The sequence below is a fragment of the Malaclemys terrapin genome, chromosome 2 (assembly GCF_027887155.1).
Source record: "Malaclemys terrapin pileata isolate rMalTer1 chromosome 2, rMalTer1.hap1, whole genome shotgun sequence".
NCBI classification, from domain to species: Eukaryota; Metazoa; Chordata; order Testudines; family Emydidae; genus Malaclemys; species Malaclemys terrapin.
In genome coordinates, this window is record NC_071506.1 from 89,034,756 (window position 1) to 89,058,942 (window position 24,187).

The 24,187-nt window shown below is 41.1% G+C and overlaps 1 protein-coding gene across 3 annotated transcripts in view; it reads right to left on the bottom strand.

Moving 5' to 3' along the window:
- PIEZO2 (piezo type mechanosensitive ion channel component 2) overlaps positions 1–24,187 on the bottom strand; it is a 429,456-nt gene that overhangs the window by 275,632 nt on the left and 129,637 nt on the right. For all 3 annotated transcript variants that reach the window (XM_054019895.1, XM_054019894.1, XM_054019896.1), the window contains exon 3: positions 6,968–7,093. In XM_054019895.1, coding sequence (XP_053875870.1) covers positions 6,968–7,093 — 126 coding nt within the window. The remainder of the gene's footprint in view (positions 1–6,967; positions 7,094–24,187) is intronic.

Sequence of the window (24,187 nt, forward strand, 5' to 3'; positions counted from 1 at the left end):
ACCAATATTCCAGTCATGTGTATTATCCCATGAAGTCTCTGGGATGTCAACTATGTCATAGTTGTGTTTATTAACTAGCATTTCAAGTTCTTCCTGCTTATTCCCCATACTTCTTGCATTAATATACAGACATCTAAGATACTGATTTGATTTCTCTTCCCCTTGTTATCTCTTGTCTCTCCCTTATCCCTGCTATAATGATACATGCTCCCCCCAGATTCTGACCTTTCTCCCAGCTCTCCATGTTTTTGACTTACCTTCTCATAAACAAACTAGGGAAATACAACCTAGATAGAGCTATTATAAGGTGGGTGCATAACTGGTTGGAAAACCATTCACAGAGAGTAGTTATCAGTGGTTTGCAGTCAAGCTGGAAGGGCATAACGAGTGGGGTCCTGCAGGGATCAGTTCTGGGTCTGTTTCTGTACAATATCTTCATCAATTATTTAGATAATGGCATAGAGAGTACACTTCTAAAGTTTGCAGACAATACCAAGCTGGGAGGGGTTACAAGTGCTTTGGAGGATAGCATAATTCAAAATGATCTGGACAAACTCGAGAAATGGTCTGAAGTAAATAGGATGAAATTCAAGAAGAACACATGCAAAGTACTCCACTTAGGAAGGAACAATCAATTGCAAACATACAAAATGGGAAATGAGTGCCTAGGAAGGAGTACTGCAGAAAGGGATCTGGGGTACATAGTGGATTGCAAGCTAAATATGAGTCAACAGTGTAACACTGTTGCAAAAAAAAGCAGACATCATTCTGGGATGTATTAGCAGGAGTGTTGTAAGCAAGACATGAAAAGTAATTCTTCCACTCTACTCCACGCTGATTAGATCTTAACTGGAATATTGTGTCCAGTTCTGGGCACCGCATTTCAGGAAAGATGTGGACAAATTGGAGAAAGTCCAGAGAAGAGAAACAAAAATGATTAAACATCTAAAAAACATGACCGATGAGGGAAGACTGAAAAAACTGGGTTTGTTTAGTTTGGAGAAGACAGAGGGGACATGATAACAGTTTCCAAATACATAAAAGGTTGTTACAAAGAGGAGGGAGAAAAATTGTTCTTAACCTCTGAGAATAGGACAAGAAGCAATGGACTTAAATTGCAAGGGAGGTTTAGGTTGGACATTAGGAAAAACTTCCTAACTGTCAGGGTGGTTAATTACTGGAATAAATTGCCTAGGGAGGTTGTGGAATCTCCATCATTGGAGATTTTTAAGAGCAGGTTAGACAAACACCTGTCAGGAATGGTCTAGATAATACTTAGTCCTGCCATGAGTGCAGGGGACTGGACTAGATGATCTCTCATGGTCCCTTCCAGTCCTATGGTTCTATGTTTTCCAGATAGGGAAACTGAGGCACAGTGAGAGAGACTTGCCCAGGGTCACAAAGGAAATCTGAGACGGAGCCATGATCTGAACCTAGATCCCATACTTTAACTATAAATCTATCCTTCCTCCTGACATCAAATTTTACTCCACACTCTGCAAATATAACATCATACATAACAACATAAATAATACAGAATAAAACTAAACCATAACTTGTATAATCTTTAGAAATATGTAAAAATATCTGTTACAGATTTATCAGGTAGATAAATAAGGATTCATAAGGAAAAATTCGAATAGTTGAAGTTCAGACTTTGGTATTCTAACTCACACTGAGTAGAAACCTTATCTCTGTGAGTAGTGCCAGTGTTGTCAGTGGGATGTCTCATGGAGTAAGATACTATTCAGTCTGAATAAAGGTGTCAACAAGACTTACCACAGAGTACAGCAGTAGCCAGTGAGAGCAAAGGTGTCAGAATCAGGCACTAAAAAGGTATGGCATTGGCCAACATATAATTAAGAGGAGACCGTTGGAGTGGAAACAATCTGCAGATGTTAGAAGGATGCAAACATCAAGACATGAATTGTTTAAGGCAGCATAAGGGGATGGAGATAATGGCATTAATTTAAAGAAAAGAAAACTTAGAATGAGTACCAGGAAAACTCTTTTACCTGTGATATCATTTAGTTCATGTTACTGCCTGCCTCAGTGGTAGAAACTCCATTGATTAAGTCATTTAAAACTGGACTTGTGGAAGTACCACAAAAATATACTGTAGGAATGAAATCCTGCAGAGCCAGGATTTACTGGATGTACTTTAGGACCGAAGGTAATATGTCTCTTCAATTTCTAATATTATGGATTCTATGGCCAGAAGTTGTTCAACTGATCTAATAATAATTATTCTATTTCAACAGTTACAAACTGACAAAAATGATTTATAAAAAAAAAGTACTACTGTGCCTATATTACTACTACATCAAAACCAGATTCTATATTATTTGTAATGACATAATTGAAACCTAGCTGATATTTATTTTAAGAGTATATTTCTGACAGAATAAAAATATTTTAATAGGCAGCACAACAGATATTTTGGGAAGGTTTGCAGACCTTACTTCTGCTGTATCTATTTCCTCTCTTACCTAGATGAGCTATAATTTTTAAAAAAGCAGAAGTATTAAATGTCAAACCTGCACAATGCAGCCTTTAACAAACCAGAAATCTGGTATAAAGTTAAAAGTGCAGTTTTTAAAGAATTTTTTTTACTTATGCCAGGTGATAGTCACTGGATTCAAAGGAAACAAGAGCCCTCCAGTGATTCAATAGCTAATGTTACCACAATAACATTGTCCTAAAGACTCAAGAAGATGCTGTGGATTTTCATAGCTGTGCTTAAGGGGTATGAGCTTTGAATGGGAGTGAGGTAGTTAAAATAACAAAATGAAGAAACTGTATGTGTGCTGATATTTGGTGGTCCTGAACTGGAACACTATCTATTGGTACTAAAACCAAGCCATCCGGAGTATTTCATTTTGATTTACAAATGTCTTGGATAGAAAGCAGAATTAAAAATAAAAAAAAAAAAGTAGTTCTGTATGTCTAGACAATTTTTACTTTTCAGTTTGACATTTGCTACTTTGCTTCTGCAGATGCCAAAAATCTATATGCTTCTAGACTTAAAAGATTAAAGAGATGGGTTTTAGTTCACTGGTTAATCTGTTACTGTATCACTTTAGCCCTTTAAAACATGACAGTTTGCACTATCCCCAGTTTTTAAAAGATTTGCAAGGGTTTCTATTACCAACCCTGAAAGTATTTTCAGGGGGTTTAATAACTCAGCAGTGAGAGAAAAAAAATTCTCTGAGCTAACAACTTGACCTACATTGGCTCTGGATCAAACGAATTTACAAAACCTGTTTACCCATCTCTCATCCCCAATTCAAGTTGGCATTAACTCTGAATATTATATAAGAGGCCTGAAGAATTCTATGGAACCTTAAGACTTATTTCTGAGGTACAAACTATTGAGTTCTGGGGCCTAGTTTTCATTTTCCTACAGCATGAAAGCAATTTCATGTCATTTACACATTTTGAGGAACACCTGAATACTTAAAAAATATCAAATAAACTATACACTGAAATAATTCAATGTTATCATTCTCTTCTTTCCTCTTCTGCTGTCACTCCCTTCCTTCCCCCTGTCCCAGTGTCACTTTTTTCAGCCTAACGGGAAATGCTCTCCTGAAAACCCCTGGTCATTCTCTGCCTTAAATAGTCAATAAATAACATTACTTATATTCTCTATATTTAAATGAGGGCAACATTTGCTCTAATTTATTTAAACTCTGAGTGAAATTCACACTACCCAGCAGCTCAAAGCCAGGGTATGCAGTAAACACGTTCAAATTAACATCAAGTTGACTGAGCCCCCATTAAGAAGAAATACCATGTAACTGGATTCTTTTTATTTACCTTCTTATCTTTAAGGCTTTAGGGCTCACAAGGGGAGAGGTGGCACACACACACACCCATACCCCTTTGTCCTTCCTGCCCAACACTGTTCACCTTCCATGCCTAGCTGGGACACTGGGATGAACCTGCCTCTCCCGGTACCTGGCGCCGCATCTTCCTGAGGCAATGCATGTGTGTGTGTGGAGGTGGGGGGGGAGGGGAGGTAGTGTAAGCGAAGTCACAAGCCCCTACCCAGATTTCTGCCAGGGTTCACACAAGAATGTGGCCAACAGCAGCATTTCAGCACTGTGCAGGACAGAAGGGATGGAAACTGCTTCCAGCTATGGGGGTGGAGGGGTGGGGGAGGGAGGAGGGATGACCTGGCCCACGTCTTTGCAGAGCTCATCTCCTCCCCCCACCGTCTGTAGGTTAGGGGCAGGAATAGGCTGGAAATCACTCCTCCACCTCCCCTCAGCCACTCCAGAGCTTAGCTGAGGGGTGGAGAGGATGCCCCATGCCAGTGCTTTGTGAGGCTTTGGAACACGCAGGGCTTAGCTCCTCCTTGCCAGTGCCCTGGGCCGGAAGGTCTTAGGCTTTCCCAGGGTGCTGGCCCAGCCAGAGGCAGTGGGGGAAGGAAGGAGCCTGCCAGCCAGGCTGCTGGTGAGCTGAGCGCTCCGACCAGGGGCTGGTTCTCCGCACAGCGCTGGGAGTGGGACGCACCCCACTGGGGGGCAGTGGGGGTGATATGGAGGAGCAGCAGAGCTGAGGGGGATGAAGGAGCAAAGCAGGGAGAGGACAGCGAGAGGGAGAGCAAGTAAAAGGGCCGATGGGTGGGCAGCAGAGGCTACATGTAACTGGCCGCCGCCTGGCGCCTACCAGCAACTCACTGGCCACTGCAGCTTGTAGCCAGCACCATCTGGAAACGGGATGGGGGGGCGGGGTTCTGCTGGCCAAGACCCAGCACAGAGTGGAGGCTGTGCTGACGGACTGGTAGGGAGAGCGGCCCGGCCCGGCATGCTGCAGCTTCACCCCGCCACCAGCCTCACGTACCCACCACCCATCGCTGCCCACTGGACACCCCACTCACCGCCAGTGGGTGGGCAGCTAGCAAGCAGGGATCCAACCAGTAGCAGGACCACCCAGTACTGATGGGGGAGATGCATAAAATACAGGACAATTTGCACATTTTAAAGAAAAAAAGTCAGGACACCTGCAGGAGGGCTTAAATACAGGACTATCCCTTTCCAATTGGGACATCTGGTCACCCTAGCGATGCACAATCTTGCAAAGTCTTAGGCTAGGTCTACACTACCCGCCTGAATCGGTGGGTAGAAATCGATCTCTCGGGAATCAAGTTATCGTGTCTCGTCGGGACGCGACAATCGATCCCCGAATCGACGAGCTTACTCCACCAGCGGAGGTGGGAGTAAGCGCCGTTGACGGGGAGCCGCAAAGGTCGATTTTGCCGCCGTCCTCACAGCGGGGTAAGTCGGCTCCGATACATCGAATTCAGCTACGCTATTCGCGTAGCTGAATTTGCGTATCTTAAATCGACCCCCCCCCGTAGTGAAGACCTGCCCTTATTTGCATAAGTATTCCCTACTGTATGACTGCATTGGGGCTACATGCTTAAGTATAATTAAGGATCCACGATAGTGTCCCAAAATGACACTTCTCTGGTAAGTACCATGCATATTATGATGCCATTATTTAATAATAAATAATATTTAGTATTTCTCCTCCACACTATCAGCCTTGACAGTCTCGTTTATCCATTTCAGCCACAACCATCTTTGCGCTTACTACCATGCCCCTTTCTAAATGAAATATCCTGCCTGAATTAGTCCATAAAACCAATACCAGGTCCTCCTCCTAATCTCTCACCAATACTTACTTATACTGTGACATATGCAAGAAACTAGTAATCTAATAAGGCATTAGGTTGAGGGCCATTTGGGCATAGTTGATACTAATTATAGAAAGAAAAAAAAAAGACTGTACGTTTTCTCTCTCTCCTCCCACCCTCTTTTTTGCTTGTCCATGAAGATTATAAAGATTGTGGGGGCAAGAATTATTTATCTACATATATGGAAAGTCCCTAGAGCATGGTGAACGCAACCATAATAGATCATATAAATTATAATTGCTATTTCTATTTCTTTAATAATTATTATGGCTAAGGAACTTATCTAAAGCACTGGATCAATTATATGCATTTTATATTTTGAAAATGCAAAAATTTCTTTCAAGAACCTTAAATATCTGACAAAAGTCCTATAAGTCAGAGTTAAAACTGTCAGTTGATGTGCACAATTGTATCTTTTCTTTAAAAAATAGTATGACTGAAGGATGAAGTGTTAGCATTAATTCTGAGTTTCCTGGGGCTTTCTTTGTATTAAGTCAGATGCTCAGATTTACGGGTGTCTTGTATTTAATTGTGGTACTACTGTTTATTCGAGTGGTAGTAGCACATTCTATGATAAATTAAATGGGCATTTATCAAAGATAACTTGCCAGTTATAAATGTCAAACATAAGCACTGTAAGACAAATATAAATAGTCTATCTAGAGTTTACATTTATCTTATTTCAAATCTTTGGATAATCAACATTTGTACAACAGTGTTCACATTTGAATTATTGAAGAATATTTTCTGAAAGAGGAAGAGACAGTAAGTTACATCATTTATTTTTAATTAATGTTACCACAAAAATAAAATATTAAAAATGCTATTTCCTATATAATATTGGAGAAGAAGAAGAAAGTAGCATGTTATTTAGAGTTGTAAACCTTGAATCCAAGGTTTGGATTCAAGGTTAAGTTACTTAAATAAGCAAGTCCAACAAAATTTCATAGAAGGCATAATACGATAGTGGTAGTCAGTCTAACTCTCAAAAATAAAATTCATATGTAGTACAATACATAATGGTCCCACTGAGAACACTACCCTGACAGCAATAGAAGTATTACAAACATTTGATAATAAACCCCTCCCACCTACCTTTGACCCATAAGGAAAAGATGGGCTTTGCAGCACGCCAAAGGTTAACAAAGTTGGGTAGAGCCTTACTGGTAAAGAAGTCCAGCCATCAGCCCCACTCTCTTTTATACCAGCGAAGCATTCTTGCATTCTTTATGTTAATACACCAAAGATAGAAAGGATACTCACAGTTAAAACCAGGTTCAATATTGTTTCCAGCTTCAAGGCTGTTTATTGTGATTTGGAAGATGATGTGCAGTAGCAGGAATGATAGACTGATGAAACACAAGGATTTTAATAACCGTCCTGTATGTCCTAGAAGACACAATATTGAGATGTACATAGTTGGGAGAAGTTCCAAAAAGAGTTAAAGCAGTGTTTAAAATTATCCAAGCATAGAAATGTTGTAAAAGTCTGGTAAATGGAAAAGGTTTCTAAATAGAATCAGTTACCACCCACTAGTTATGAATGTTACTTTGAGGGTTTCTGTCACTCATACCACAGTATACAGCACGATTATAACAAATGTTCAAATATGGCACTTCAGTTATAAGAACCCTCGATTATAACTCATACAATATTTTCCTCAAATGTTTTTTTAGAAATTATCTAGAATCTCCAGATATCAGTCTTAACTCAATGAAGAAAATTTTCAATATTTCTATCACCTAATCATCTGACATAGACACTGATAATTGGGGGATTACTGAATAAATTAATTATGCCAATGAACAAATGATAGATTTGAATAAGGGATGAATTTCACTTTCTAGGGGGGTTGGATAAACCAGGTTTACTGTATTTAAAATATATTTTTTTCTTTCTAATGCAAAACTTAGAACTAAAAAAAGATGACAAAAGTTAATTGCATATGTGTAGAACTGAACTGCTCTGAAAGGAGACAGATGGAGTTAAAATTCTGAGGTAATACAGAGCAGTTTTAAATAAGATAGGGAACATTTTTCTTGTCCTCAAATATGCTTTACTTATCCACAATTAACCACTTTTACAATGACAATCCCTAAATTAAACTGCAGTTTAACGGTTTTAATTAATCCACAGTTCTTCTGTGTAAAAGCTCAATTGACTTTAATGGAAGTTGTATGCTCCATAAAAAGGGGTATAAATGCTGTAGAAAGCCACAATGATAGTTTAATATAGAGTCCATGAGTCCAGAGTCCACGTTGAGAATGAAATAGAATACGGTTTACTAGATTTGTTAGTGACCCGCACTACACTAGTTTATAGAGGAAGTAGGATAAAAACAGCCAATAGTGGACTCAAATAAGAATCCACTAAGTACCATAAATTAAACAAAATATAAGACAAACCTGGAATATTTCCACAAGTGAAATCAAACAAAATATAGAGATTTCTAGCTTTAGAGTTAGATTTTTATCTCATTTATATCAGTGTAATTTCTTAGGTTTCAGCAGAGGTACATCTATAAAAGTTAGGGCAGAATTTGGCCCAGAGCTGGCTCTAGAAACTAAGAAAAATGGGTACCTTTTCCAAGTGGTATGCAATTCCCACTGGGACCGGGGGGCTAAAACCTGGCACACATCTGTGGAAACTTACCCCAACATGTCTAGGCACTACGTTAGTAAGTTGCTCCACAATTTTAGGACTGGAAAGTTTAGCAGACTTCTGGGAATAGGTGTTTTCCCCACTGACCAATTCAGCGGAAAGCCGGTCAGGATGCAGAGACTTCATTAGAATCCTTCTCTCCAACCCACGTGCAAAACTAAACTGGATTAAACAGGGCCAAAAACTCTCCACACATGGCCAAGGAAGCAATTTTGTATTTTTCAAAGGTAATCCAGCCAAGAGCTGGATTAATGATGACATGTCACCTGAACCACAGGCATGTAACTTTAGTACAAATAACCATTTGAATGTGCCCAACTGGGACTCCTGCCCTCAACAAACATATGCATCTCTTGGCTGTCTACATCACAATTGTCTGCAAGGGTGGAATGTGCTCACTCGTTTGGTACTCAGAACATTTTCACTGGAGAATAAAGTGCTAAATGCTGTTATATTTAGAGCAGGGGTAGGCAACCTATCCACACGTGCCAAAGGCAGCAGGCTAGCTGCTTTTCAGTGGCACTCACACTGCCTGGGTCCTGGCCTCCGGTCCGGGGGACTCTGCATATTAATTTAATTTTAAATGAAGCTTCTTAAACATTGTAAAAACCTATTTACTTTACATACAACAATAGTTTAGTTATATATTTTAGACTTATAGAAAGAGACCTTCTAAAAACGTTCAAATGTATTACTGGCACGTGAAACCTTAAATTAGAGTGAATAAATGAAGATTCGGCACACCACTGCTGAAAGGTTGCCGATCCCTGATTTAGAGGGTAATCAGCATTGTACCACATGTGTTCTCTTCTGATGACCCTCCTTTGAGACAGCACTGCCACACTGGGGTCACAGTCACTATTAAATACAATCACAACTTTTAGCATTTGTATGACCCAGCAAGGGCTTTTTCCTAAGAAACTGCAAAGGAAACAGAGGATAAGATGACCAATAACCAGTAATAGCTGTTTCAAGAAAGTTCACTTATTGGCCATGCTATTGTATGGGCATGCCTCACAACTCTGTAAACCATAGCCTCTTATGGATGTGCTGAACAGTGCAGGCCACTACCTTGGCCTGACTGTTAATATACTAGGAATTTTCCATGCTCCCGCCTTTTCTTTTAACGGCTTAACAGATAGCAAAAGTCAGACTGAACTTTTAATGTTGAAAAGTGCCATATAAAACTGCAAAGAGTTAGTATTCATAGGGTGGCAAAGCAAGCTGACCGGGTCAATAGTGTATCTGTACAGTGAACTGTGATGACACCATCAAGAGGGGAGAGAAAGGGGGAAAAATCAAAAGTGTTTAAAAAAAATCAGTTTCGTCTGGGACCACAAACAGTAGAATTCTTTAATCATAATCATATGGTTATTGCATGGTGTCATTACAGAGAACAGTTAAGGGTTTTGGGGGCCCTAACTGGAGGAATCCTATACCTTACAATTGGATTTCTTTTAAATTTAACCTTAATTCTGATTTTCCTGAGTTTATACCACTTGGTTTCAGGATAACTACAACATCACTGTATTGCATTTTACCCTAAATTACTGATTTGCACTTTCAACTTTAGCTCCTTGTTAACAGTTTTTGTGTGGGAATTATCAGACTTTTATGTTTACAGAAAAGTATTTTACCTGGTTACAGCAGAATTAACAAACAAATATAAGTCACTATTTATGCAATCTTTGCTAATATGTAAAAGTATATAAAATATGTGGTGTTAATGTTTCATATATAATTATCTCCTGAAATGGTTTCTAATGAATGGCTTTATACGTGTCTTATGAAATATGGGTGGGATTTTCTAAAGTGCTTAGTGTTGGCTCACCACTCCTCCCATAGAAGTCAAAGGGCATTTGGCCATTGACCTCAAATGAGAGCAAAATTAGGCCAAAGATGAATAATTTTGAAAATCCCATACCTAATGCACACATAGAACAGGGGGTGGGGGTGGGGAAGAACCTTTCCAGAAGGCAAAATGTTTTTAGGCTAGCTTCTAAGTAGGATTTTTCAGATGTGAGACTTCAGCTGCCAGTGAGACTCACACTGCCTCTATATCACATTTAACCTTACAATGAAAGCAAAATAAAGAAAAAAAAAGGTCTCTCACCACTATGTTTAAAATTGGAGTTCACCTCCCCCCAAAGTTTCAGCAGTGCTAAAAACTGGAAGTTTGGTTCCGGCCAATTGAAAGTATAAAGAAAAAAATCAGAGGGGTAGCCGTGTTAGTCTGGATCTGTAAAAAGCAACAAAGAGTCCTGTGGCACCTTACAGACTAACAGACGTCTGTTAGTCTATAAGGTGCCACAGGACTCTGTCACTTTTTAAAGCAAAAATGTTACTGAATTTTGCATGAAAATCTGTCATTTTTATGACAAGTATTAAAATTAGATACATATACATATGTACACAAAAGGTTAAATACAGAATATAAACTTTGACCTACCTACTTTATCCACCTTCTGCTTGACAGGAAAGCCATCTATTTTAGTAGGTATAGTTAATAATACTATTGGCTACAAAGTTCCTGTCAATTCTTTTCTTGAATTCACTAATATGTTCTGCTTTTATGATCCTCTAGTCTATATTCTGATGATCCCGGGAGAAGCAGGAACTAATCAGATATCAGTTCTAAACAAAGACTAAGATAATTTTATCAAGGTGCTGAGGTGGATAGGGAATTGGTTAATGGGGAGAATGCAGCGGGTCGTATTAAAGGGTGAATTGTCGGGTTGGAGGGAGGTTACTAGTGGAGTGCCTCAAGGTTCGGTTTTGGGACCCATCTTATTTAATCTATTTATAACTGACCTCGGGACCGATTGCAAGAGTGGGCTGATAAAGTTTGCGGATGATACGAAGGTGGGAGGAGTTGCAAACTCGGAGGAGGATAGGGATACTCTGCAGGGAGACTTGAATGAGCTTGTGAATTGGAGTATCAGAAATAGGATGAAATTTAATAGTAAAAAGTGTAAGGTGATGCACTTGGGGACGAATAATAACAATTTTAGTTACAAGATGGGGACGCATTGGTTAGAAGTAACGGAAGAGGAGAAGGACCTAGGGGTCCTCGTGGACCGCAGGATGACTATGAGTCGGCAATGTGACGTGGCGGTGAAAAAAGCCAATGCGGTCTTGGGATGTATTAGGCGAGGTATATCTAGTAGAGATAGGGAGGTCCTGCTTCCGTTGTATAAGGCGCTGGTGAGACCTCATTTGGAGTACTGTGTGCAGTTCTGGTCTCCCATGTTTAAAAAAGATGAACTCAAACTGGAACGGGTGCAGAGAAGGGCGACTAAGATGATCAGAGGAATGGAAAACCTGTCGTATGAAAAGAGATTAGAGGAGCTTGGGTTGTTTAGTCTGACAAAGCGAAGGCTGAGGGGGGATATGATTGCTATGTTTAAATATATCAGAGGGGTTAATACAAGGGAGGGAGAGGAATTATTCCAGTTTAGTACTAATGTGGACACGAGAACGAATGGATACAAACTGGCCGGGGGGAAGTTTAGGCTTGAAATTAGACGAAGGTTTCTGACCATCAGAGGGGTGAAATATTGGAACGGCCTTCCGAGGGAAACGGTGGGGGCGACGGACCTGTCTGGTTTTAAGATTAAGTTGGATGAGTTTATGGAGGGAATGGTTTAATGATAAAACATAGTAGCCAAGGAAAACCAAGCAATGGTACATGAACAGCATAATGGCCAACAAGGGTCAGGCTAGAGACTCTTGCCTATATGCTCGGGGTATTACTGATCGCCATATTTGGGGTCGGGAAGGAATTTTCCTCCAGGGTAGATTGGCTGAGCCTCTGGAGGTTTTTCGCCTTCCTCCGCAGCATGGGGCAGGGATCACTAGCAGGAGGGTCTCAGCCGATTGAAGTCACTAAAACACAGGATTGGGGACTTCAACGGTAGAGTCCAGGGAAGGGTCTTGCGGCCTGCAGCATGCAGGGGGTCAGACCAGATGATCATAATGGTCCCTTCTGACCTTAATGTCTATGAGTCTATGAGTTCTAGCCCAATCCAATAAAGCACTTATGCATGTACCTAACTTTAAGTACACAAGTTGTCCCACTGAATGGGACTACTGCCAAGCACATTTAATTTTTTTGCTGCATTGTGCCTGAGTGTACATTGTAGGATCAAGTGCTAAGGAGGCTAAGGCACCCAATTAATGCTGAAAGTCAATGGGACTTAGGATCCTAAATCCCTTAGGATCCTTTGAAAACCCTAGCATTATACATTACAGTCTTCTAAGTTGTTGTGTAATCTTTGCATGTATTAAGAGTTGATGTAAAGAGCTGCAGAGTGGAAGCCATTTTCACTGCCCAACAACAAATTTCATTGATCCTACAAAACCTAGTAACTATGTTACATATTCTTGAGTGCCATCTACTTATCTATTAAGTGTTTACATATACACAGATATGGAACTCTCTTGTAATAATGTTAAACATCTCCTGCATTCCACCCCAGAGATAACTCATAAGTAAAGTGACGACTGTATGTACAGGATAGTTTTGAACAGCTCATTGGGAACATTTAGATACAAAGAGACTCTTGAATTGTTTGATGTGTGTCTCTCTCTGGACATTTCCCTTGCTCTGCAGGATTGTTTAACCAGGCTGTAATTTGCACGGTGTTTGATATGTTTTGAATAAATAGAGATACAAAGATTGTGTTAATAGCACTAATACAGGGTTGGTCATCTCTAGAGTGGTGGATTACAAGACAAAGGCTATGAATAAAGAAAAGGGGAACACAATAGTTTGAAAGGATTTTATTTAGAATAAAATTTAATAGCGGCGTACTTTCTATACTGTATATTTATACAATGGCAAACCATTAATCCACAGATTACAATAATTATACATTGGCACAAAACCTGAAAAAAGATTACTTCCATTCAGTGAGCCTTAAATATGCTTCCTAAGTAGGACCCATGCCAATAAAATGCTTAAATCATCCTGTAGCTGCCAGTGTTTTCTTTTTTGTTCCCTCCCCCCCAAAGAAAAATTTACTTTCTTCCTTTCTGGCAAATAGTATATTTTTTTCTGCTACCTTGTAAGCATTCCATTACACTGCAGCCTGTCTAAATTTAGATAAAGATTAATACTATATATAAAATCTGTTTAATACATTTTAAGAATTCTTTGCACTTCGACACTATCTTCTACCCAAGGAATTTGCTTGTAGTACAGCCAAGGTAGATGACAGCGCTAAGCATCACAAAAAACACCAACTGGCTAACTTGCTGGAAGTCTCAGCAAGAGGCAAGAAATGAATGAGAATTAATGAACGCCACTGTCTATGACATACTTGCATGGGACTAAGCCCCGCAAAATTTACATCTACATCCAATAGCTTCAGAGTTCAAGGTTGTATCTTAGAGAGAGGGATCCAAGGTGTGAAGGTCAAATCTACATCCTAACTTCCCCAATACTACAAGAATTTTCAGATCTAGTGCTTCCACTCCAAATGTCCCCCAAGTTTGAGGGATTTTGATCTGATTTTTGGGTTCATTTCTATCTCTAGTGTGAGTTAAGGGCCCCAATCAAGAACTCTAATTATTACTGTGCCCTAGTATAAAAGAAAAATGTTAACAGAAGGAATGTTAAAACAATGTATAAATCCCATTTTGATCAAATTTTAAGCAAAATATTACATTATAATAAAATGCTGTTTATCCTTTCTTAACATCACAAAAAAAATACAGAAAGAATTTGCAATAGCTTATATGTCATTAAAAACATGTTTATCAACACATTTTTAACTTTACCTTTTGTAAACAAATTCACTATTGTTTATTTCTATTGTGACAGACCCAGACCAGTGGGGTACAGGAGTCTGGTAGAAGGCAAATATACTGGTCACTGGATGAGTAGTTTTCTGTTCCTTGAGTGACCAGAGCAGGGGCTGCACTAGAGTAATCAGGAACCTGCTAGAACCAGTTAAGGCAGGCAGGCTAATTAGGACACCTGGAGCCAATTAAGAAGAAACTGCTTGAATCAATTAAGGCAGGCTAATCAGGGCACCTGGGGTTTAAAAAGGAGCTCACTTCAGTTTGTGGTGTGAGTGTGAGGAGCTGAGAGTGAGAGGGTGTGTTGCTGGAGGACTGAGGAGCACAAGCGTTATCAGACACCAGGAGGAAGGTCCTGTGGTGACACTAAGGAAGGTGTTTGGAGGAGGCCGTGGGGAAGTAGCCCAGGGAGCTGTAGCTGTCATGCAGCTGTTACAGGAGGCACTATAGACAGCTGCAGTCCACAGGGCCCTGGGCTGGAACCTGGAGTAGAGGGCGGGCCCAGGTTCCCCCCAAACCTCCCAATTGACCTGGACTGTGGGTTCTTCCAGAAGGGCAGGTCTCTGGGCTGTTCCCCAACCCACATGGTGAATCTCTGAGACAAGAAAATCCGCCAATAAGAGCAGGACCCACCAAGATAGAGGAGGAACTTTGTCACACTATGTAAAACACAGATGCTTATCTGCCTGTATTTCTTTTCTCTCTCTCATTCAAATGTTAACAGGTATGTATGATTATGTTTACAGGACTGTAAAATGGACTTGGGTAAACCTGACAGTCAAAAGAGTTGTGTAATTTAAAGTAACCTGATTTAGAAATGAAAACAGAAAAAGACCTACCTAGAAAAATAAATGCCTACTTACTCTAGCTTCTTGCAAGACTTCCTGTTTTTTCTAGAAATTTTCGTGCCCAGAATACTATTAGAACTGAGCTGCATCCTCTGCATCAATAGACAATGCCATCCTTCAAGCCAGTTATAATCTTTGACTAGCAAGTTTACAGAGGCAAGTTACCCATTTTGTTAACAAAATATTTTGCCAGACAAGCCTTAGAACTTAACCACTCATTATTTTTCCAGAGGATCGTTGAAGACTTTTGTAGTATTAAACAGCTACTTCATTTTTACAGTGAAGATTTATCAAGCCAAATACAGGAAATAAAAACTATTTTATACACTAGAATATACAAATATTGTCTAATTTTATGCCAAGATATTTAGTTATATAAGAGTCTGAATTTTCTGGTGTACAGACCCTAGATGAAATGGGTATAGTGACTGTGGTTCTTCAAGTTGTGTTGTCAACATATATTCCACTGATGTTTACATGAACCCTGTGCAATCCAGTTCAGACTATTTTGTCCAACAGTGTCCACTGAGAGCTGGGACTGCACTTTGAGCGTCCTTATACCTCTAAAGGGCAGGGTGACTCCAACCGCTCCTCACTCCCTTTGCCAATTTAGAATGCAAGTATTATAGAACTCCACAGTAGCATGGAAGGACAGGTAGCATATATGGACAACCTTTCAAAGAACCACTGTCACTGTCAGGTAGATGACAGTTTCTTTTTCTAGGAGTGCTTGCCCATATATATTCAACTGATGAAGGTTCACAAATAATGAAAAAAATTCTATAGAGGTGGGAGCTTGTAAATAAAACCTGTTTCGTTTACTCTATCCTGGATAGATCTCCATTCCTGTGACCACTATAAATGAAGACAATGCACAGTGACCTACTCCCGAGGGAATTCTGCACCAAAAATTTAAAAATTCTGCACACAATATTTTAAAATTCTGCAAGTTTTATTTGTCAATAAATAAAGGCAGAGGTTCCAGCAGGGCAGTGGGGAGCACAGGCCACTGGCTGCATAAAGGTGGGAGATCACCCTGCAGCCCCCCAACTCTGGGACACAGACTCAGTGGTGAGGTTGCAGCCGACCCAGACACAGCACAAGGCCTGGGCCTGCCCCAGAAACACCTGGGGTCCTGCCTCTCTGCTAGGGTGACCAGATGTCACGATTTTATAGAGACAGTCCCGATATTCGGGGCTTTTTCTTATATAGGCCCCTATTACCCCCCACACTCTGTCCCTATTTTTCATACTTGCTATCTGGGCACCCTACTCTCTGCACCAGGCACACCTGGTGTGGGGCAGGCAGGCTCAACCAGGCAAGATCCAAGTGTGAAGGGGTCAGTGTGGGGGGGATCCAGGTGAGAGGATTCTGTGTGGGACGATCTGGGTGCAGGCAGCTCAGTGGGGGGATCTAGGTATGTGGGGATCTGGATGCACAGAGGCTCGTTGGGGAGTGTTCCAGGTGCAGCGGCAATGGGACTCTGCAGGGGCTTCACCTTCCAGGTGAAGGTGGTTGGGGCTCAACGGAGGGGAGTGGGTGCTGGGGGAGTGGGGCGGGGATCTGGATGCAGCTTGTTGGGAGTCAGTGGTGTAGAGGTCTGGATGTGGGGGCTCAGGGTGGTGCAGGGGGGTGGGGCTTTGAGTGCAGGGAGCTCAGTGGGAGGTGGTCTGGGTGCAGGAGTGTGGGTCCAGAGGCAGAGGGTCTGGGTGCAGCAGGCTCCAGATGCCGGGGTTGAGATTCAGTGGGGTGAGGTTCAGGTATGGAGGTCTAGGGGATTCTGGGCGTATGGGGTGAAGCTTGGTGGGGGGTCTGGCTATGGGAGGTCCAGATACATGAGGGTTGGGCGGATGGGGGAGCAGCTCCCCATACAGTGACCCCTCCCCCAGCAGCTGAGGAGCAATGGGGGCAAAAAGGAGGGGAGGATGCTGAGCTTCCTGCAGCTGGGGGAGGTTTCTGTGGGTGGGTCTGACACAGCCCCAGCCACTCCTTGCAGGGGAAGAGGAAATCCCGTCCTCTCCTGCCTCCAGCGCAGGCGGGACTAGCAGCTGATCCCGACTCAAGGTGGGAGAAAACGAAAGAAAATCAGGGACCTACTGAAGCAATTGATGAGTGGAAACTTACAACTGATAATAAAAGAATGTGATTTCACAGATGGGGATGACATGTGGAAGGATACAAACTCAAAAGAAATACAAGAAAAATTACAAACAAAGGACAGTTTAACATTAGGAAAAATACCGTTAAAATAGCCAAAAGGACGAGAGACATGCAAAGAGCAAATGAAAGTACTCACTAGCACCACTCACGACGTGCAAGTGATAAAACAGGGAGGTGCAACCAGCAATCAGACATCCACACATATTGAGCGTGGACCATTGGGTCCCGGGTGCAACAGCAGAGCACCAGCCTCATGCAGCATTAGAAGAGAAGCATGTGGCAAAGGCACCGACACAAGTTTGTAACAGATGTGGACTGCATCATTCAAAGCAAGAGGAAAGCTTAGCACTAGGGAAGATATGCATGAAGTGCCACAAAGCAAACCATTTTTCACAAACATGTCACAAAGGCAAACAGAAAAGTGCAAGTCCTACAGAGTATGCAATTTGAGAACATCTCCAAGAACAAGAGTTTCACAAGGACACAGTGTTATCTTTGGCTACTGTACAGAATAAGAGAGCTCTCCTGTTGATATAATAAAACCAAGCAGCAGTAGTTATGTCAGTAGGAGAAGCTGTCCCACCAACCGAGCTGTGCACACTACCGCTTATGTGTTTTTTCACACCTCTGAGCAAGATAAATTTTGCTGACATAAGCGGTAGTGTAGATGTGGCCTAAGATATATTGATCACTGGTGATTTCTTCAGCAGACAATTTTTAAGCTATCAGCCAGGACATACTGTAGCCGTGGTAGCTTGTGAAGTACCATCTCTTGTGACTGATACACCAGTTTCATTAACGCACAACTTTCTGACAAAGAGGGGTGAATCTCACGCCTCCCGTCTGTTTATATAAAACCTTGCTGTGGCATTGTTGTCAATATCTAGACTATAGATAGAAGTGGAAGGAGTGCTGCACAAGTGTGACAACTTGCTCTCAACTCCAGAATGTTTATGTGCAATCAGGCCTCTTGAGGAGTCCAGAGACCTTGAATCTTCCGATGAACCCCGCATCCCATGCTGGAGGCATCACTGCCAGAGAGTCTTGCATAGTAAGGGCAGAGAAAGACATGCCTCTGAAAACTCCCTCAGGATCCTTCCACCAATTTAAAGGTGATTGAGAGACTTGCACTTTGTCTAGGTGATAACTGATTGGCTAATATATTGATTTTAAATCACCCTGGCATGCACTGAAGGTGCAGTGTGGCATGCAGAGTTACATAAGTGCAGGAAACCATGTGTCCTAGAAGCCTGAAGCAAGTTCTCACTGACACTTGAGGATATGCCTCCAGTCAGGAGCGGTGCCAGGGTTTTTGCCGCCCTAGGCAGCAGCGCTCCTCCTCAGAGCATTTGGCAGTGGGGGTCCTTCCGCTCCGTGTCTTCGGGGCGCTTCGGCGGCGGGTCCCGGAGCGAGTGAAGGACCCGCACCGAAGCACCCCAAAGATGTGGAGCGGAAGGACTCCCGCCGCCGAACTGCCGCCGAGGATGGCAAAATGCCGCCCCCGGCGACCACCTAGGGTCATCTAGTGGAAGCGCCAGCCCTGCCTGCAGTTAACTGATTTAGATCAACTATGTTGTTGAAGCTCTCCTTGTTACATCCAATCTTGATGTTACATCCAATACTGCTTCTATTAAGTGTATTTTTGTTTTGAGTAGGGACTAGAATCAATTTCTTATCATTGACCTTGAGTCCTAGAGAGGCAAAAACAGGGAGAGTCTGTTGCATTAAATGGACCACCCACTGATGAGATTTCCCTCAGATGAGCCAATCATCAAAGTACAGATAAACTATAACTTATCACTTTCACGGGTTGGCTTCTACTACAGGTAGGCATTTGTTGAACTTCCTTGGCGCTTGTGACTGTCCAAAAAGCAATACGCCCTTCACTGGTAATAGGTATTGTCAACTTGAAATGTAAGATATTTTCTGTGGGCAGGATGGATGGCTATATGAAAATATGCATCTTGAAGGCTGAGATCTGCATTCCACTCTTGTGGAGCCAGAGAGGAAATTATTGAGGCCAGTGTTACCATCCTGAGCTTTAGTCTGCAAATACAGGTGATTGGCTGTCTAAACTCCAGAACTGGGTGCCAGAGCCCCTTTTTCTTTGGTATCAGATAATAATGGGAGCAAAATGCCTTCCCTTTGAATTCTGTTGGAACTTACTCTACTGCACCATGAGCTGGAAGCAATTCTACTTTCTGATACAGCACACTCTCGTGCAGGGACTTTCTAATGCAGCACACTCTCATGAACGTAGGTTTGGTTTTATATATTTGTTTTAAAGTTTCTGATAAAATGGTTCAGCCATTTCTAAGAATGAGATAAGCGAAACATTTTGCCCATGTTAAAAGAATTCTTACAACAATTTCACCAAGAAACTCTAGTACCGCCCTGTTTTGGAGCAAGGGCTTGAGATTTGGCAGGGATGAGGTCTTAGTGTGAGAGATGTGCCTTTTCCCGTGAAAACACCCCAAAATTTGGCCAAGTTATAAGCCTTTGAAAAATCTCGGTTTGCACTCTCTGATTAGATGTTTGTTAGAGATTGCAAAAGAGGTGGCTGAATTAGAGTTGCACAGGTAACATTAATTTTGGCATTTGCTAACTTTTCAATGCTTGGCTTTGCAACCAATGACCTATGCAACCTATGGCCAGATTACATCTCCCCTGATGCACCAGCAATCATGTGACTCTAATGATGCACCCCTTGTCTTGGAAAGGGGGAGACCACTGTGCATCATAAGCAATTAAATTACTGTGAGGTGGTAAACAAACAGTTATAGTGACATGGGTTTGGGATGGCTGTATTACTTACAAGTGGCAAAGCCATGAATGGGTTCTGCAGGGCATCCCAACTGATCACATGTGAATACGTTTCTGCGTAAGCACTTCATTATAAAATGATTAGGGACTGCTAATATGAAATTGTTGATGACACCATAAAACTATGATTCCCCACATTTAAATTGTTATAGTGAAGGTTGGCATGGATCAAAGTACATTAATTATAATAATTACAGTACAGTCAATCTTTTATGTATGACTGATTAATATCTGGCATAGATTTAGACTTTGTCTTGTACCTGAAGGACCCTCTCTCTGAATTTAATTTACATCTTCTTTTGCAACCCTCAAGATTACATTGATTATCTAGTGAATTTTGAAGAGGGTACTGACAATTTGTTATATGTTCTAAATGAAGCAGTGATCCCCTTTAAAATATGCAATCTTGACTTTATCTGTAATGAGAACAGGATAAAGACTGTAAAAAACATTTGAGACTATTTGCCCAGATAAATGTTATTAATTATTATTTGTATTACCAGAGCATCTAGCAGCCCAAGTCATGGACCAAGCCCCCATGAATTCAGTTCAGCCATGTTCACACTTCTTGTATTGACCTTTTGTGACTATTCAAGTGAGCAAGTTTACTTGTGAAAAAGCTCTTAGGCACAAGTGTTAGTGGAGAGTAAGATTTTAACTCACATGAATGAGTATTTGCAGCAGTGGTATATTTTGGAAATTATTTGACAGCAAACGTATTAGGTTTCTTAAGCCCGCAGAAGAGCTCTGATGGAGGCAGTTAACCAGACCACATCTTTTGTAACTAGATCTATCTACATACGTAACTGCCTTGTGTGCACCTGGGAAAATATATATATATATATATATATATATATATACACACACACACACACACACTCTTTTCCAAGCTAATAAGTCTTACAGTAGCTTAATTCTCTACAAAGGATGTCTGAGGAAAGACCTGCAAGGCCAAGAAAGGAAAATATTTAGTATTTTCTAAAATTCTCTACTCATGTTTACCCATTACCTTTCCCTAATCTGCAATGTGTCCCTTAGAAATTCAGAGCCTCTTCAAGTTTTGTTCCTGTTTATGAGAGTTACACTGGTCCAGTTAGGGATTACCTGTTTAGCTATCAGGAGGCTCCACTAAATCTGTCTTCAGCTGGATACATTTTAACCTTCATGATGGTGACAAGCGGTTAGCTGATTAGTAGAGAGGGCCATGGGTGGCCCTGGTAAATCAGACACAGAAAGGGAAAGCAACAGATGTTTTAGACCTTCTAAGGAATTTAAACATGTGTTGTAGCATCCATGTGGGTCATTTGTGCAACTCATCCATGTAAGCTTTGTAGATTCCTGGAGTTTCTGTTGGGTGCATGGGAGATGTTATGGATGAATCCTGCTAAATCCTGACCTTGGAGGGGTGTGTACCTAGCTCATGTTGGTGTCTCTGGGAATTCACAAACTTCGAAGAGCAGAAGGCAGTTTAAGATTGGTAATTCAAGTCTGACCTGTGTTACAATGGGTCATAGGTCACAGGTCACATAGTATCAATTCTGTTCACAACCAGTGGACAAAGCAGGAAATATTTTATTGGGATCTGTATGCTTGGTAATAATGGTGGAGCTGTTTGCTTAAGCACAGATCTGATTACTACTCTTGATGGAGCATTTGGCTATTAAACTGAGGGATAATTTTCTAATCATCCTGGTATCTTAAAGAACATGCTAATTGCTCAGCAAAAGAGGGATTGCAAAGTAACTTCCAAGTGCCTCTGTACCTCTTGAGTGAATGTCTGTAGACATTTGCTCAGTGAAGTACAACTGCTGCTATTATTGCTGGTCAATTTCCATATATGACTATAGGGATTTGATGGATTTAAAAAGGATTCCAACTCTATAGCCCACAGAGGCATAAGAGAGCAGACTCTATCTGGCTCGGCCTGCAGCAATGATGCAAACAGACCACCAGATATATGAGGAGAGCATACAAAGTCTAAGTGGGAGTGCGTGACACTGTTACAGATTTTACGATGTTTACTGTTTGAACTGTCAGCAGTAGAACCAGGAACTGAAAAGGTCAAAGGAAGACAGCATGTCCACCGCAGAATTACATTTCAGGCTCAGGAGCATAAGACTGAAAGAAAGGTGCATGTGCACGCGCATATACGCACCCTCGCGAACGCACACACACACAGACACACACACACACACACACACACACACACACACACACACACACACACACACACACACACACACACACACACTCCTAAGCACAGAACAAAGAAACTAGAAAAGGCAAGCAAGCAAAACCACCTGAGAACTCTGAACTACATTATAGCAGGTGAATTAAGCACTGGGAACAAAAAACAAAAAAAAAAAACAACCTGGTAGATCTGAAATTTTATCAAAAATATAGAGGGGAAAAAAGTAAAAATACATGTCTGGACTAAACAATAGAAATGAAAGGAAATATTAAAGGGATCGTTTTTATTCCTGGAAATTACAGGCTAACAAATGAAGGAGGAGAGGAACATTCTGGAATTTGAAATATTCTTAAAAGACACAAAACCCAGATCAGGATATTGCCTAATATCCAAAATTACTTGGATAGATGACTGACATCTCTCACTAATGTAGGGGAGGTTATGACTCATACAACTAACTGTCACTTTCTTGATCATGAGAAGTGAATGAAGCATAATATCAACCAGTTTTCTACATCATATAAACACTTACTGATAATATACATTGTACTCAAATTTTTCAACAGAAAACTTCCCATCCATTCACAGTCTGCAAATATGAATGTTGTAAATGGAAAATAAAAGGCAATGGTTAGGAAATCAGAAACTCTACAGTGAAACACTAGGAATTATTAATCTAAGCTTTAATAGATAAATTTTTTTTAAAGCGTCTCAGATGGTGTAAATCAGCATAGCGTCGCTGAAAAAAATGGAACTATGCCAATTTACAGCAGCTGAAGATTTGAACTTCTCACTTCAATTTAACAACATAAACAAGTATTAGGCAAATATTTCCCAAATTTATTGCTGAACTTCTTACATGGAGGTCAGACTGCATTTCTCACTTCTTAGTCACTGACCTAAATAAAGTGACTGCTTAGCACATTCTGGTGATAACATGAAGGCCATTTTTTGCAGAAGGATGTCTTATGTAAACATCCAAGGTGCCGGTTAATTGGCATTGAAGCTTCACACAATGGGCCATGGGGATTTAGCTTCTGCCATGTTGCAAGCATCCCTGTATGGCTGGGGTGGGGGTCCTGGCCTCAAACCAAAATGTAACTAAGAAAGTCATCTATATATTTACTTTATTTATAGCCAATAGGCAATAACTATCTACCTAACTATATGACTGCTAACTAACAATAGCGCAGTGTACTGAGAGAAGGCAACGGATACCACGTGGACTCTGTCTCATTCCTATGGGCAGTAGAAAGGAATCAAGGCACTCACTCCATCCTTTATGCCCTCGGGTGGGGAGGCATGGTCCCAATTGATACTGCTTGCCAAAAAAATCCAGCCTTGTGGCCCATGTGGTGTATGTGCACCAAGAGTGGAATCCCTGCGGGCAATCACTTAAAGAAGAACCTCCTTTCCCCAAGAAATAGGAAATGCCACACTGCACTACACCAGTGATCCATCTACTTTAGTACTGTGTTTTCGACAGCTGCATAATCAATCAGAGGAAGATGCAAAGTTTCCTGTAATGGACAATTACCGCCTATATGGGGAGATCTTAGCCCTGTGCAGTTAAGAACAGATTTTGAAATTAGCTCAGCTCCCATTTAGATATCAAAGTAAGCGGAGCTGCTGGGTACTGAACACTTGAAAATCTGGCCACTAGAGGTTGTCTTATGACCTGGAGCATGAGAAGAAAAATGATGTGGGTAATACAGTTTCACACTGGTCTTTTCATTATCCACATAATCACGTGGCAGTGGGTTCCACAGAGTAATTACGTATGGTGTAAAAAAGTGGTTCCTTTCATCAGTTTTAAATTTAGCACTTGTTCCATTGGATGTCCATTGTTTTTCTATTGTTTTTTTTAAAATGGTTATTAGGAGTATCCCATTTACCTCTTCAATATCATTCATTATATTATATTATAAACCAACTATCATGTCCCCTCTGATAGATTTCCTCTCTGAACCACACAGTCTTAGTATTTTCTCTGGTAGA